This window comes from Mytilus californianus, unplaced genomic scaffold (assembly GCF_021869535.1).
Source record: "Mytilus californianus isolate M0D057914Y unplaced genomic scaffold, xbMytCali1.0.p SCAF_6, whole genome shotgun sequence".
In the NCBI taxonomy this organism is placed as follows: domain Eukaryota; kingdom Metazoa; phylum Mollusca; class Bivalvia; order Mytilida; family Mytilidae; genus Mytilus; species Mytilus californianus.
In genome coordinates, this window is record NW_026262712.1 from 85214910 (window position 1) to 85232726 (window position 17817).

The 17817-nt window shown below is 30.9% G+C and overlaps 1 protein-coding gene across 12 annotated transcripts in view; it reads right to left on the reverse strand.

Annotated features, from left to right (window-relative positions):
* Positions 1-17817, reverse strand: part of LOC127706501 (twitchin-like) — a 161582-nt gene that overhangs the window by 17578 nt on the left and 126187 nt on the right. For all 12 annotated transcript variants that reach the window (XM_052211152.1, XM_052211156.1, XM_052211158.1 and 9 more), the window contains 24 exons: positions 17363-17535; positions 16860-16989; positions 16158-16460; positions 14538-14822; positions 13135-13419; positions 12123-12288; positions 11607-11764; positions 11039-11098; positions 9494-9587; positions 8926-9129; positions 8258-8399; positions 7456-7655; positions 6938-7090; positions 6554-6599; positions 5773-5850; positions 5384-5486; positions 5101-5218; positions 4665-4837; positions 4085-4139; positions 3621-3768; positions 3057-3237; positions 2441-2659; positions 1845-1990; positions 1236-1392 (listed from right to left, as the gene is read on the reverse strand). In XM_052211152.1, the coding sequence (XP_052067112.1) occupies positions 1236-1392; positions 1845-1990; positions 2441-2659; positions 3057-3237; positions 3621-3768; positions 4085-4139; positions 4665-4837; positions 5101-5218; positions 5384-5486; positions 5773-5850; positions 6554-6599; positions 6938-7090; positions 7456-7655; positions 8258-8399; positions 8926-9129; positions 9494-9587; positions 11039-11098; positions 11607-11764; positions 12123-12288; positions 13135-13419; positions 14538-14822; positions 16158-16460; positions 16860-16989; positions 17363-17535 (3777 nt within the window). The remainder of the gene's footprint in view (positions 1-1235; positions 1393-1844; positions 1991-2440; positions 2660-3056; positions 3238-3620; positions 3769-4084; positions 4140-4664; positions 4838-5100; positions 5219-5383; positions 5487-5772; positions 5851-6553; positions 6600-6937; positions 7091-7455; positions 7656-8257; positions 8400-8925; positions 9130-9493; positions 9588-11038; positions 11099-11606; positions 11765-12122; positions 12289-13134; positions 13420-14537; positions 14823-16157; positions 16461-16859; positions 16990-17362; positions 17536-17817) is intronic.

Sequence of the window (17817 nt, forward strand, 5' to 3'; positions counted from 1 at the left end):
CTCTTTATTACAAAATGAGCAGAACACCATATTAACATATCAGCATAGGGACTAAGTGAACTCTTTTTACTACAAAATAAGCAGAACACCATATTAACATGTCAGCATAGGGACTAAGTGAACTCTCTTTATTACAAAATGAGCAGAACACCATATTAACATGTCAGCATAGGGACTAAGTGAACTCTCTTTACTACAAAATGAGCAGAACACCATATTAACATGTCAGCATAGGGACCAAGAGGACTTTCTTTATTACAAAATAAGCAGAAAACCATATTAACATGTCAACATAGGGACTAAGAGGACTCTCTGTATTACAAAATGAGCAGAACACCATATTAACATGTCAGCATAGGGACCAAGAGGACTCTCTTTATTACAAAATAAGCAGAACACCATATTAACATGTCAACATAGGGACTAAGAGGACTCTCTTTATTACAAAATGAGCAGAACACCATATTAACATGTCAGCATAGGGACCAAGAGGACTCTCTTTATTGCAAAATAAGCAGAACACCATATTAACATGTCAGCATAGGAACAAAGAGGACTCTCTTTATTACAAAATAAGCAGAACACCATATTAACATGTCAGCTTAGGGACCAAGAGGACTCTCTCTTTACTACAAAATGAGCAGAACACCATATTAACATGTCAGCATAGGGACCAAGAGGATTCTCTCTTTACTACAAAATGAGCAGAACACCATATTAACATGTCAGCATAGGGACTAAGAAGACTCTCTTTACTACAAAATAAGCAGAACACCATATTAACATGTCAGCATAGGGACTAAGAGGACTCTCTCTTTACTACAAAATGAGCAGAACACCATATTAACATGTCAGCATAGGGACTAAGAAGACTCTCTTTACTACAAAATAAGCAGAACACCATATTAACATGGCAGCATAGGGACTAAGAGGACTCTCTCTTTACTACAAAATGAGCAGAACCCCATATTTACATGTCAGCATAGGGACTAAGAGGACTCTCTCTTTACTACAAAAGTAGCATCCTCAAGTTAAGTTTTATCTTCAAAATACAATTGAGATGTGTTGTTGTATAATGATTCTTCTCTAAATGAATGCACATATACATTTGCACCAATTAATAAAAAATATAAAGTAAGATGCTTTGCTACTGAAATGAACAATGATTTTAAATAAACAAACATAAGAAAAAACTTAGGCCACCACAGCTATATCGTAAATGTATGCAAACTTACCAGTAACTTGAACCGATGTTCGTGAGGATGCTTGACCTCCAGGATTTTTAGCTTTACACACATAATTTCCATCATCATCAATGATGCAACTGTCTATTGTTAATGTATGTCTACCAGCTATTGCTGATATTTTTATGGCATCATCACTTTGCATGAGCTGAAAAGACATAAATATGTATGTGTGAATTCTATTTGAGTTTATAGTAGTCATCAAATTATAAGACTTCACCATCTTAAAAAATCATATTTGAAAAAAAGTAAAGATCTTCTTGAAAAATTGTACTTTGTTACTGTGATGTGAGCTGGCCAGTTATCACAATTACTTCTCTTGCTTAAATTAACTTATATTAGAAATATCTGAAACAATTTGTTACAATTTTAGTATTTAAATATCACTATTCACTGTTCACAGAAGTCAAGAATAATTGGCAGAAAACATAACTATATCGAAAAATATATACTGGAAAAGTATGCCTGAAATAAAGATGAAAACAAAATCTAATTCAATATTTGACTGTTTATATAAAACAGTTGTATCCATACACATCTACTTGCAGACTTATCAACACACATTTTGACAAACTGTTGAAAATATTTATTTTAACTTACCTGACCATTATAAAACCATTCTACTTCTGGTTCAGGTTGACCTTTCACAGTACATGTCAATTTCAACCTATCCCCTTCATTTAAACTCAAAGGTGACAGTTGTGTTGTAAATTCTGGAGCTTCAACAGATGGCTCTCGTTTTTTATCTTTAAAAAAATGATTAAATTATTAATGCAATACTTGTTTTTTTGTTTGTTTGTATTTGCAATATTAACTAATGTTCTCATGACAAATATTTCAAGACACTTACATGAAATTCCAAAAAGTTTGAAATATTTTTTTACGTAATAATTATCTTCTGCTCTCATGGATATTTCAAGCAATTTACAAGTTATACCAAGGAGTTTGAAATACTTAAACTAATTTATACTGAATAATTTTCTCATACTAAGCTGAATAAACAAAGTAAAGTAAACTTATATGTTTATTTCATATTTAGGGGATTGAGGGGAATCAGCAAAATCCTAGATAGGTGACTAATATGCTAACATTTCAACACGCTGGATTAAAGGAAGTGTGTCAGTCAAAAACAGAATAAAACTTGAAAAAAATACTGATTTAGAACCTAAAGAAGCATACAAGTAAATTTGTGTTACCTCTACGTGAACCCCTGCTAGATGAATATGAATCTTCATATGATGATTCTTCAACACGTCTGGACGATCTATTTGATGTACGTGTTGAAGATGATGATGATGTTTCATTATAACTACTACTGGAATCTGCGAAACTAAATCCCGATTTTGTTGTCCTTGACGTTCTGGATTGTTTGTGACTTTTGAAGATGTCTGACTTGTCAAAGTCATGAGCTCGATCTGTAATTCAACAAATAAATAATATAAGTTTCAAGTATAAACAGAAACAATTTTTTTTTATTCATTAGAACAGGGAAATACACATTTTTTATTGATTTTTCTGTTAAAAAAACAGAGAGGCAAAGAAAAAAAACATTATTGTTTAATATTCCAACGTAATTAGCTATAGACTTTTTTCTTGCAGATAAAATTCTGTTTTATCTTTTGTTTTTACTATTTTTGTAATAATGACTTCATTTCATTTACAAGACTTTCTCCTTAACTGTATTTTTTGGCATTTTAGTTTTTGTGTGTTCCAATTTTTGCCATATTAATATGAGCATTTATAAAGTACAATTACTGCCTTATTCAAATGTTGCATACACTTTAATTGTACTGAAAAACCTTCTTTAGTTACCTTCAACTACAACACGAGATGATGTTTCATGTTCTCCAAGCTCATTGATGGCTCTACATGTGTAGGTACCAGTATCAGCCAGTTTAGCAGACTGTACCTCAATAGTGGCGACACCACCAGAGTAAGAACACATGAAGTGAGGATCTTTTGACACATCCTTATTATCCTTGTACCAGGTTACCTATTTATAATAAAACAACACATAAAAGGTTCTTATTAAAAATAACAAAACTTAATACTTGTTCATAAAATTTCTGTTCATTTATGATTTTTTAACAGAATATCCAAACACAACCAGCATTTGTTGAAAAATCAATTTATATTTATTTCAGGTGTATCATTATTCATTAATACACAATAATAATTTTGAAATGATCTCATAAAATTCAGATCCTCAGCATTTTTCATTAGTATTCAGACATTTGAAATCTCTACTAATTATGTCATTTTTGTCTTGTAAGTAGTTTTTTTTTTCAACATAGATTTTATATTTCTTTTATAGGTCACAAACAATTTTCAGGTAAATGTAAGTAATAGTCTTCAGAAAAAGTGATGAAGATCTACCTTTGGTACTGGTGTTGACTGTACACATGTTAGAAGTTTGAACTCTGATCCTGCTTGAATCAAACGAGGACGTAAACCAAAGCTTATATTTGGTGCCTCCTCGACAGGTTTGATTTCTGGAGCTGGTGACATTGATTGTCTTCTTGACCTGAAGAACAAAAAAAAATATATATATAAACAGCTTGACAAAAAAAAGCACTTTGTGTTTTATAGTACATCCTCAACCTGCTCATTTATATTCAGTTGTTTCAAGAAATGTCTTCATCCCTATGATTTTATCATAAACCTATTCAATGTTCTGCATAAATAGTACTGAAAATAAAACTTTATGATGGTTGTTTTAATCAAAGATATCTAAAAGTGAGTATGTTATACACATGCACATATTCAAGAATATCACTTCATGGTTCAAAATTTTGTAAATCATAAATGATCTTTTTGGGAATTCTGACCAGAGAGCTTACCTTCGCATTGGTGTTGTATCCCTACTGCTTGGTATCCTTTGTAGTTCTGGATTGACTAAAATAAAAGAGAGATATAGTGAGACATCTCCATAACAATATTTGGGATACAAAACAAAATCACTGATAGACAACTACATAATGAATGTAAATAAAACAAATAACTATTTATAATGAATAAAAGTAATTTTTGGAACAAATATGACAAAAAATAAATAAACTGTTAACACAGAGATATGTCTCGCCTTCTTGTTATTTTGATAGTAAAATGCAAATGTCGAAAATAACAATACTTTAACATGTAAGTTATGCAAAATATTCAAAGTCAATCAATCTCCATGGAAATGAGATGTGCCAATGCTAATACATAAGCATACCAAATATCATTGATCTACCACCAGTGGGTCCCCAATAACTGACCTAATACCAACTAATACATGTAAACTAAGAAAAAGTCTCAAAGTCAATAGACCACGACTGAGGGATCGGGGCCAAATAATCTCCATGGAAATGACGCCAGAAACAGCATACCTATGTCTCGCTTTCTGACTACATCAAGGTGAGACAAAAATTGCATAATAACCTTCAACTTTGAGTGTAGCGTGTTCTTCACGTTTTCCAAATGAATTTTCTGCAATAACAGTGTAAACTCCCTTGTCAGCCATTTTCAATCTACTGATCTTCAGCTCATACTCGTTGCCACGATATTTTTGCATGTATTTGACACTCTGAGACAGAACTGAATTGTCATATGACCTGAAATCAAAATGGAATATATCATACCATAAATCATAGCAAGCTTTAATCACTTTAAATAAGGTAAGGCAGCTACTTCTTTTTTATTAATTTAAATCTTAATCTGAAGATCAAGGAAATCTCAGCAACAATTTTTTTAAACATACTAACTGACAGAATGAACTCAAATCTACTGTGTATAAAAAACTTAAATTAACCTATGAAAAACAGAGAGAACAATTATTGACACAGACTTTTTTTTTCAAAAAGTAATATATATTTACCAAGTGACAATTGGTGGTGAAGCCCCAATGATTTTACAATCAAATTTGGTGGACTGACCCTCAGCAGCCAGAACATTTCTTGGTTTACGGATAAATCTGGGTGCTGCTTCTTTGCGATCTAAAAAAAAATTAAAATTGAAAATATAAAATCTCTGTGATTCTAAATACAATCTAAAAAATACGTCCATATTTAGCAAATAGAAACCATCATTTTTCATTTCATTCAGCAATATAAAAATATTCAAAATCAATTAATTAAAATAAAACAATAAATGTTACTTACCAAAGTAAGAATCAAAGATTGAGAAGTCTTTAGGTCTGTTTTTCCTAAGAGCACCAAAGTTTGCAATACGACCAATAGCTGGGTTTGGAGCTGGCCAGTCAGCCTAATAATAGATTGTAAGTCTAAAATAATCTAGGAACATACAATTTTACATTTTTGAAAATTACAGACAATGATTATATTAAACAATTTCATCTTAAATTTTAAAAGAATCATTTTATGATCAATTACTTATGGAAAAAGTACAAAGAAAATTAATATATTATTTAATTTAATTAAATTAAATGTAAGAGGTGAAGCAAATACAAAAATAGTGCACATTTTGTATATTTTTTCTTGAAAATTCACCTGAAAACATTTTTTCGTGCAATTTCAACAGATACACTTACATATTTTGCTCTCATTTTAGCTCTAATGCTGTCATAGCGACTAGATGGAATTCTGGTTGTGCGACCACTAAGGTCACCCTAAAAAAGTAAAACAAGATGTTAAAATAAATAATTATGACTGCTGTCCTGCTAGTGAGAAAGAAATATAACTCAATTAACATTATTTTCAAATGTCCAAAATATAATGAAATTCGAAGGGATACTATCGGACAGTCTCTTGTATTAATCTTAAGATTATCTTATATGGGGACAGTTTAAAGTCTGATGAGGACAATATGCAAATATTTCATAAAGTTTCTGAATATATAAATAAAACAAAAAGTTTTGAAAGTTGACCTTGTATATGTTTTTATTAGTTATATAAATTGATGTCAAATCGAGTGGATTGCCCATATTGACTAAAATCGGACACGTGTGGTGGTTCCAGTGACTGTCTATCAAGAAAGTAAGTTTACTGTTTCGTTGTTTTTTTTTGGTATTTATTCAAATTTATTATATGTTACCTTAAACTTAATATACTGTTGGCACGTCATATTGTTTGTTAAATAGATGTTATTTATTTTTTTGGGAGACGGATTTATAAAAGTTTTTCCAAACTTGTTTCCGAATCCCATATTTGAATTTCATGTAACATTGTAATACTTTATTGTTGTAATTTTTCATTAATAAATACTGTTTAAACTAACATTATCTGTAAATTAAGTCAATTCAATTTGGCACATAGTCCATTACAACCTTTTGAACTTTAACCCTCATTTCATAAGTGTTTTATTTCACATACCTTCATCCAATCATGATCTAAACATTCATGGACTGTCATCCTCCTCCTGAAATTTAAATGTGTTCCAATATAGTCAGATTATAGAATTGTGCAAAATGATAGTAATATAACACTCAATTACTCCATGTCAGCTATTTTTGTTTCCAGTTTTGTTTGCTGTTTGAGCCTTAGACAAGGCAATTAAATTTTCACTATATTCATTATTTGCATTTTATGGCATTGTACAATGTATCATAATAAACAGTAATGTTTGAGTATGGTTAATTACACGGTAAAATGTCTACCGGGAAAACCAGAAACATTCAAATTTCCGGTTATGAAATATTTATTACTTAATATTTATAACTGATACTTTTCAATATTTTTAAAGATAAAAGTACATACTGTGGTTGTCTGATAAGGAGTTTTCTGATAAAGTCCTTAGCCTCGGGAGATATATTTGCAAAAGCATCATCTGCAAACTCCCAGTCACATCTCTGTACATTGGCTAATGTTTCCAAATCATCTTCTCCAGCAAAGGGGGATAATCCACTCAATCTGGAAAATAGATAATTATACATTAAAATTCTTTCACAATATACTAATACTTCAAAACTTGGAAGTTATACTTCTTCAGGGTAGTGGAGAAGAAAGACTGCAGAAAGTAGTGTACAATTTTTGGTTTCAAAGTCATAAAATATGAATTCATATAGACAACACCTATTCACTACAAAAAGTTTTAAAATAATGACAAACCTGAATGTATTGATTCAGATATTAAACATTTCTCCTCCTAAATTACATTGTACAATCTCAAAGTTCTTGTAAATGATGTGTCAACCAATAAAAACATTTCATTTTTTTATAAAAGATAGCAATGTTTCAACAAAAAAATAATATAGGAACTGTTTTCTTATACTTACAAAACATAAGCTAGCACACCAACTGCCCACATGTCGGTATAAAATCCTACAGGTTCACGATCTACGATTTCAGGGGCAGCAAACTCTGCTGTTGCTGTTGTAACTTTGACAATTTCATCAGGGTTTAATTTAGTAGCTAATCCAAAGTCAATCATTTTCACTTCATTGGAATTCTTAGTTGTACACATCACATTTTCAGGCTGAAAATAAATAATGCAATAAATTAATTCATAATTACATTTTTTGATTTGCTAAATTACATATTAATTCATTTAATTTATTGAAAAGAAAAACTTTTAAAATTGAAGCAGGGACATGCAATACTGAAGACACAACCAGATTTTCTTTCGATTTTAGCTTTCTCAGAATGTATGAATTTTGTGTTGCATAAGTGTACATTAAATATAAATTTTCTTAAATTCAATGATGAATGTTACAGAAAATATTTACAAATTCAACTATGCATGGGTGTTGCATGTTGAATGAATTTTTAAAATCTGTCTTTTTTTAAAATTTGCATGAGTATTAGGAGTGAAAAAATGTTCCTTCTAACCCCCTAACCTTTGTATATTGTTTTTCCTGTAACACCAATAGCCCTAATAATATGTCTGTTGTTGAAAATTTTTTTTTTTTTAGATGTAATTCTGTTGTTAGAATGATGTCTAATTGGCTTGTTCTCCTCGTCTCCTTTTATTTATATCAGAATTAACCTAAAAACAAATTTTGTATGGCATGGATAAAGACTTATGAAATAATTGGCAATATGGCACTTTCCAAACATTCATAATTTTTTCAGACTTACTTTAACATCAAGATGGACAATGCTGTTCTCATGCATGTGTTTAAGACCATCACAGACTTGTCTCATGTAGTTGATAACCTCACATTCTGTCATTTTGTAATCATCTGCTGCTATTCTGTCAAATAATTCTCCACCAGCCAAACTGAAATATTTCATTAATACATATAAACTTTACCAGGTAAGAACAATTTGTTGCATGACCAATTCTTTTTAAATAAGTGAATCATAAAGAGTTCGACTAGCATAGAATAAACAGAGATTTAAATTTAAATAAGAATTCCTCTTCCTTTGATTTTATTATTGTAAAGTGGTCTATTTTTTGAAGGATTACAATTTCGCGATTTGCTGAGACCAAACCTGTTTGTGAGGTTTTATTTTTTCATGTTTTTTTCATCCCTGATTGGAATATTCCATAGCATTCCAATCAACAATAGGGAAAATTTGTGATTTTACCTTAACCTCTCGTGAAAATTTTCCACTTTTCTCATGTTTCTGTATCTCATAGAAATGTTTTGGTTATCTTCATGTTATTTTTACATTTTATTCATTATACATGTACTAATATAGCTATTGAAAGCACCATTTCTTTTATTAACATCTGACGCTTGTTGGCATTATATCATGAAAAGTATGAAAAGTGTGAAAATTAGACGCAAATATCTACTTACAATTCAAAAATAAGACACATTTCATATTTGTCTTCAAAAGCATCCTTTAACTGTAACAGTTTAGGATGGTGACACTGGTTCATTACATTGATTTCATTCTTCACAGCAAACTTGTCTAATGGATAAGGAGTGTTGATAAACTTAGCAACAAATACTCGTCCTGTTGCCTTTTCTACACATCTATGAACAACTCCGAAAGCACCACTACAATATAAATTGAAATTACACTGATTATCTCCTTGAATAAACAGATAAATGGTGAAAAGCAAAAATTTATGAAATAAAATTTTATAAGAGTACCTAACCATACTTGGACAAGCTTGCTTAACCAATTAGACACAACAGCAATCCGTATCTGAAATGGTACACAAACCTTTAAAATGAAATAGATACTCAAATATTAGTTTTCATTTAAATATTTACTGCCTCTTTACATTACTGACTACTCAATTCTCTATTCTATGAATAACATAAATATATATATATATATACTCGCAATGACATTTAAAGATTTTTTTTTGAAATAAGCAATTTATATGAAACATAATCTAGTCAATAAACTACAAACCTTCCCAACTCTTCCAGGATTTCGTAGTAGTCATTAACATTAGCATCCTTGACCGAAACAGGTTGAGGAACATACTTCTTCCACAAGTCATGATCTACAAAAATGATTTCAGTATACAATACCAGGATAGCCCCAACTTGTTCTACCTAAGAAATGACTGATTGACAAAGTTTGACCCCAACTTCAAAACAAAGCAAGTTATTTCATGCCAACTCTGAAGCAATAGTTTTTTATTATGCTATATGACTCATGTTGGAGTCCTTCAGGCAAGTGATTTTATTCAGTTTTGGTTATTCTGTTTAAGTCCGTATTTGCTTTTATGTTCTCAGTGATTTATACTGTAGCCAAATAGACCACTTTAGAGTTATGTCCTTCACCGGAAAAGTTTGTCAATTATACGCGCCTTTATGACGTCATTTACCAGATAGAGGGGACCGCCTGTATCCATGCACTTTTAAAGTTCATCAAGCGTCTTCATGATCTCCATTATGCAGGATAAACTATAAATAATATTTGTTCCATATGCACTTAATCACAATTCCCTAATGACAGCAATGCTGATTATCAATTATAAGAATTTAATTTGCAGAATAATTCGTGCAATATAGCATCATATTTTTTCACCCACTCGCTCAACATGGGAAGGAAGTGACGATGCCCCTAAACGCATGAATGATGTTCAATAAAAACCAAAGTTTTGATGGAAATGCAACGAACTCAAAAGTGGTCTATTTAACTTTTCTTTCTAGGCAGCTTTGCATTATTTGGTAGTTTTCTTGTTTTTGCAGTTACTTCATTTTGTTGAGGCAAGATCCAAATTTTACATATTCATGATATCTTTCTACTCAAGGAAATTAGTTGGTTTATAATATATATATATATACATCTTTATCCATGTATATGTGTGCTATTGTGTATGTTTTTCTTGCTTTAATATTACATGAATAGGTTTACTACTGAATTGTGTGGTTAAACTAAATATTAGTATCATTATGGAAAAGATGGATATTGTGTATTTATTTATAATATAAAATCCCTACACACACCTAGAAAACCAAAAACAAACCAACATGTTTGTTTGTTTTGTTGTTTTTAGAGAAAGTAAAAGTAGATAGTGACTAATAAATTATACTCAGGTTAGAAGAATGTATTTCCTTTGAAATAATATATGAGCTGCATTGAAATAATATATGAGCTGCATCGGATAGAAAACATCTTATACAAATGAATATCAATATCTGTTAACCTATTTCAGGTTGAAAAATCTCTATGCAAAGTCTGTAACTGTTTGAAAATTGAGTTGTTATATTAAAGAACCCTACAAAACAGACCAAAATTCATCTTTCATTCTTATTTGAATGTTTCCAAAATCAATCAAAGTCTTATACATGTACATACATCTTATATATGTGCACTTGCATAAGGTCAATTTCTATCCGACGCAGTTCATATATATCTTGACTTTTAAAGAATAGTACGTATTACAGTAAATGTAAAAATATTAGAAAGAGAACTACATTAATTTTCACAGAAAGAAATACTTACAATACTTATCATAGTTATCAACCTTTGGTCCAGTACCTCTGACCTTTCTACCAAACCCATCTACAATCATAATATATAATGTTATTACAATTTCAAGAATCAACTACCAGTAATATTTTTAATACATAATTAATAATTTGATTAAAAATTCCCATTAACATAATACATATGCAAGAAAGAGATTTCATAAGAAATGTAAATTAATGAAGTTTAATATGTTCTAATTCAGTCGTTTTAAAAGAATAGTGTTTTTAGGTGCATTTTAGTTGTCTTTTCTTTTAATATAAAGTTTTCAAACTATAATTGCAATACCTGTGACAATCCAACTTTCAAAGTGTTTTCTCTATATACTATATAATGCTGACCAGTTATTCCTCCCATCCCTTAAGTCTGTACATTCAAATTATGTTTACCAAATCTTGCACTTATCAATAGAACAAATTTACCATACGTAAAATTTAGTAAACCTAAGTTCATGTAGTGCCTGATGAGGTCATTCCTTGTGATTGAACCAAATAAATAAAACCTTTCTGTATACAAAAATGCTGCAAACCATCTTAAAACATACCTTCCAGGGCTCTCTTCTTCTTAATAGCATCAGATTCATCTGTTTTGATGACTGCAGTAGGGTCACATGGATCACTCTTGCCATAAAAGTTCTCAGCAACAACACGGAACTGATATTCTTTGTTAGCAGATAAAGATGTGATGTTATGGAAACACATTCTGTAATTAAATGTTATGTTACACCAATTAACAATACAAATATTGTCAACTCTGTTTAGAAACTTTCATGCTCATTTTTCAATACAATAATATCAATTGTAAAATAAAAGCTGTATAGGTTTCCCTTTGAGTGTACCATTACAAAGTAAGCTTGTTATATCCATTCCTTTGGAGCACTACTTGATCATAGAATAAATCTTGGTCTATTATATTTCATTATAATGTCTTTATTAAGTGTGTTTGCACCTAAAAACAAAATAAGCTAAATATAAAACAGGCTTTCCTTCATATATAGTAAGTGCCACTTTAAAGTCTAAACCAATTAATATTTCACTTTTTAATACTGAAAAGGCCTTACCTAGAAACTGCAACTCTTATCCAGTTGGAATTTGGTGGTTCACATTTCTCTATAACATATTGTGTGATGAAACTTCCTCCATCGTTCAATGGTGGTTTCCATGACAACAGGACAGATTCATCACGAATGTTTTCACAGGTTGGGTAGCGTGGTGGATCTGGCCGATCTGTAAGTGTAAAGCACTTCGTAATAACTTTCAAAGGATTAGGAACCTGATTCACTTTTTGTAAAATGCTGTCCATAAAAATAACATGATAAAGATAAATGACTAAATAAACTGTTGGTCTCTTCAATGGATTTAAGGCATTGGTGTTATGATTTTCCTATTCTGGCATTTTAACATTAACATCACAAAATATAACATTGCCATGATTTGGTAAAAAATGAAACAATGTACTGTATTCAAACTTAAAATCAAATGTGAAACAAATTACTATATTCAATTTTAAATCAAAGTAAAATGCATCATTTGTGGTCAATGCTAATTTTCATAAATACTTTTATCAAGAATGCTAAGAGTCAAAAGATGAGGCAGTTAAAAATGTATATATTAATAGGAGTTATACAATGAAATCTGCCTAAACCGAATACTGCACACATATCAAGCTATACAGTGATTATTGATTAGTGTTTTAACCTGCTAAAACCAAACACCTTTCTAATCCCAACAAAATCTTTTAAAAAGGGGGTGTGGTTAAGCCAGGTATCACAGCATAATCAAATAGGGGTCTAGAAAGAAAGGCGAAACCTTCTGAGCAGGCAATCAGAAGTTCCTAAATTATTGTGATGTTTTTATTAATGCAAAAAAATGTGACAGTTTCAGGTTTCGCAGAAAAACAAAAACTTTCATCCATAATTTCAGCAATGATTTCCCTTCAAAAATTTTCACAAACACCTTTATTTGTTCTTACATTTTCTATCAATAATAAGTGATACACAATAATAAATACATGCATAAATTCTGAAATTTACAGTCATAAAAATAAAAGAAAACTAATGAAATTGTAAATACCATTGATTTGTATTTTGATTACAGCTGAATCTGAACCAAGGTCATTTGTAGCTGTGATTCTGTATGGTCCATCTTGGTCTTTGTTGGCATCTTTGATGGTCAAGATGGCATGCCTCTCAGTGACTTCGCTGTGATAGTTACGACCTTTGACCTCTTCACCATCATGCATCCATGTAATGGTAGGTTTAGGGTTACCAGTAAATGGAATTTTTATGACAGCTGATTCTCCTTTCTCGAAAATAGCTACATCTTGGAATCTCTTTGGAACAGTTATCTTTGGTGGTGCTGCAATGTAAATAAACTGAAATCTGCAAACACATCAAATGTCTTGTAATAAAATTCAAAATACACAAGTTTTAACTTTGTTTTTCATAAATAACAAATTACAGAATGAAACATTGAACCACTACACCTGTCCTTTTAGTCTAAAAATGTTAAATAGAACTCCGGTCAATTCAAGAATTTTGAATCAAAATTAAAATAAATGGGGAATGTGTCCATGGGACACAGATGCCCCCACTTGCATATAACACTATAAAGGGATATAACTCAAGAACTGTAAAAGTGACTCTACCCAAATTTGTACTTGATCTGAGTTTTGTAGTAATAAGCATTGTGCATAAGTTTCATAACATTTGGTTGAGGCAAACTAAAGTTAGAGAACAGAAACAAATATTTCAGGAATTTTTCATTTGTAAAAGGCAAACTTAAGTTAGAGAAAGGAAATGAAAAATTCAGGAATTTTTCCATTTGTAAAGGGGCATAACTCTAGAACAGTAAACATGACACCACCAAAATTCAAATTTGATCTGTGTTTTGTGGTAATAGACATTGTGTATAAGTTTCATAACATTTGGTTGAGGCAAACTAAAGTTAGAGAAAGGAAACGAAAAATTCAGGATTTTTTCCATTTGTAAAGGGACATAACTCTAGAACGGTAAAAGTGACGCCACCAAAATTTAAACTTGATCTGTGTTTTGTGGTAATTAACATTGTGTATAAGTTTCATAAAACTTGGTTGAGGCAAACTAAAGTTAGAGAATGGAAACGAGAAATTCAGCAATTTTTCCATTTGTAAAGGGGCATAACTCCAGAATGGTAAAAGAAACGTCACCAAAATTCGAACTTGATCTGTGTATTGTGGTAATAAGCATTGTGTATAAGTTTCATAACATTTGGTTGAGGCAAACTAAAGTTAGAGAATGGAAACCAATCTTGGGACGTACATACAGACGGACAAGGGTGAAACTTAATGCCCCCTCCGCTACAGAAGGGGGCATAAAAATGAAATACATTCTGACTTCCTGCATTCTCCTCAAGTATACAGCAGTGCATGATTTTATCCGTTGTTTAAAAAATGATACAGGAAGGTTGTACAGCCTGTCCACATGACATAAACTTACAACTGATTTCTAGGTTTGCTCTGGACATTCTTGAGCCACCACTGTTTGATGCTCGACAGGAATATTCATCTTGATCCTCACCAAAAACATCATGAACAACAAGAACTTGTTTGTCACCTTCATTGTAAATTTCAAATTTAGGACTATCATAAATTTCTCTGGTTCCCTTAAACCATTGAATGTCAGGTGCTGGTTTACCAGATACTTCACATTCAAATTTGGCTGATTTTCCTTGTTGAGCATGACATTTTCTAAGTCCAGAAGAGAATTCAGGAATAACAGCAGCTTAAAATAGAAAAAATAAAAAAACTATTCATTGAATTCATTGGATAATTGACTCACACAATAATATCAAAGCTATCCAGACTTAAATAATTGCTCTGGTATCCTGCAATGGTGGTAAGTCGTGCACTTAAGGCCATTTTTTATTTTATTTTTCTGTAGACTTAGCTTTGTTTTTTTTATTACTGTGTATTGTCAAGCTTGGTTACTCATAATTGTTTCTCAGTCACTGAATGTACGATGTTGTTCCATACTGCAGCAGCTGACCCGGTTTGTTTACATTCAAATTCTAATGGCTTCAAAACCACGTGACACATTGAATCGTTATATCCAATCAAATTGCTCTTCCGTCAATTAGGTGATTTTTTAGTACAAGGCAATTATATTATTTGTTTGTATGATATTGCTTTGAAATAGTTTGCAATAAATTGGGGGTTTATTCAATAGGAAATCTCTTTATTAGCCATGAAATTTGATATCAATGGAATTTTATATGAATATTTACTTATGGTCAGAATATCGATCTCTTTATATTGAACCAATTTTTTTTTTTATGAAAAATATATGTATATTGTTTTTTAATGACCTACTCTATATTCCTGAACAAAAATATGGCATGATTATCGTTTGTTTCCCAAGGTTTTTCTTTCAATTTGGATGGTTTTTTTCGCGGGAAAATCGCGTAAGACGTAAGGTGCTTGCCATTTTGAAATTCTTAAAAATACGATTTGCTTGGCCTGTTTGGTCTGCCATTAACATTGATGACGCCAAATGGAATGTAAACAAAGCAATGGAGGCCTGAAGAGGGGATTTCTGAAGTTCTGGAATGTTTATAGGCATTCGGAAGTCAGGTTTCAAACGGCCATTAGAAAATTGGCATTTTTGTACAATACTTTAAAATAACAATGAAAACATATCTTTAGAAATGTTTGTTTATTTAGAAGAGTAGAAAAAATGTATTCTGCACTAATTTTGTACGCTGGTATTAGCGTAGTGACGTCAATGCAGAGTTTTCCCGTGTGATAAGTACAATAACAAAATCCGAACGAACCAACATTATGACCGATTATAGACTGCGGTAGGATATAAAAGGTTTTAATGAGGTATAAAAAGACATAAAAAAAACTTATTTTTACCTTTTGTTATTTTTATAGAAAAAAAATCTCCTCAAGAGATTTTTAATCTGCTTTTACTAATCTCCTCTAATTTTGAATCAACTAATTTTAAAAATCCTTATAACTATTTTCCAAGAAAGCCTGATGTTACTGTAAAAAAATTATATGACAATTTGCAAGAGAGACATACAAAAAATGCAGACATATATATCTGGTATTTTACCTTTAGGATCTTTGATTTTGACAGCTTGTGAGTTCATAGAAGGTTTACTCATGCCAGCCTCATTTTCAGCAAAAACTCTAAACTCATAACGTTTATCTTCAATAAGTTTTGGAATATTAATAATGTTCGTTATACAAGGCTGCAGATTTACTCTAGTCCAGTTGTCATGACCATGTTCACGTTTGTCTATCCAGTAGCCTTTAATTCTGCCACCACCATCATGTTTTGGTTTCTCCCAAGTAAGACTTACAAAGTCACTTCCAACTTCAGTAATTTCTGGGACTCCAGGTGCATCTGGACGGTCTGTATAAATGTAAAATATACACTGTTTAAACAAATCAATACTTTGATTTAAATCTGTTTCAGAAATACTGCTTAAGATAGGCATTTTTAGAAAAATCCTTTCATATATAATTCTATACATTAAAATGGTGTGATGTGTATTGTTTCACAGTTTTTTGCTCTAAATTATGGTTTTCGTTATCTAATACTACTTATTCTAAATTAGGTCTATTCAAAATTATAGGCAGCTGAATCTGGACAGTAATAGGGGTACAAGAAACAATAGAGCTTGAATATTCTTCTATGTAAATTTACAGTCTAAAGCTTAACCATAAAAATATTTCTTGAAATCTATCAGCAGTTTCATTTGATCAGCTATTGCAAAGCAGTCTTTTAAAAATAAATATTAAAGTCCCTTACCAAATGGCATCTTAGCGACAATTGGTGTCTCTGCTGTCAGTGGTTCTGATTGGCCAAATTCATTGACAGCTGATACACGGAATGCATATTGGTTGTTCTCATATAATCCTTGTACATCTTGATTACAGTCCTGGAAAGTAAATGTATATATTCATTTTATTGATGTTTTAGGCAGTATTTCATGTATTAAACAAACAAATGAACAGCTTTATTAACAATAAGAAATAAGTTTTATCACTAAAAAATTAACTTTAAAACCAGAAATCAATTATTTTTTAAAATTTAACACATCTTACTTTCATCATTAAAATAGAAAGTTATGAAAAAGTTTTGGGTGATTTTCAAGAACAAAAAGAGATTATAAAATAAATCATCAGTTAAACAGCATAATATGATGCCAATTTTTTTGATAGTTCTATACAGAATAAAAAGAAATTTAACACTACATGTATCGACACAGAAGTTTATACATTCAATCAACAATAAAAAAACAGAATATTAACCTTGCATCGTGAAGAGACAGTGACCCAGTATGGTTTTCCCACTTCCTGTCTCTCTACCACATAATGTGTAATTTTAGAACCACCATCTGCTTTTGGTGGTTTCCATGACAATCTGCAAGTACTTTTGGTGATGTCAGATACTCCAAGAGGACCGGTTGGTTTTTCTGGAGCTCCTGTTGAAAAGAGAATTTAACACTTTGAAAAACATTATATACACTTAACATCTTGATCAAATCCATGAGCTTGGACACTTTAAGTGCACACATTACCACTAGTCAACCAAAGCAATTATGGGTTTGAGCAAATTTCATATCCTATAGAAATTAAAAGTATTATCCACATTCTAAAAATCACAATCTAGAATATAATTTTATATTTATTGCATGTAATTTTAGCCCTGACATTGATACCCGTTTATTTTGTATTAATTTTTCATATAAAATAACATCAAACAT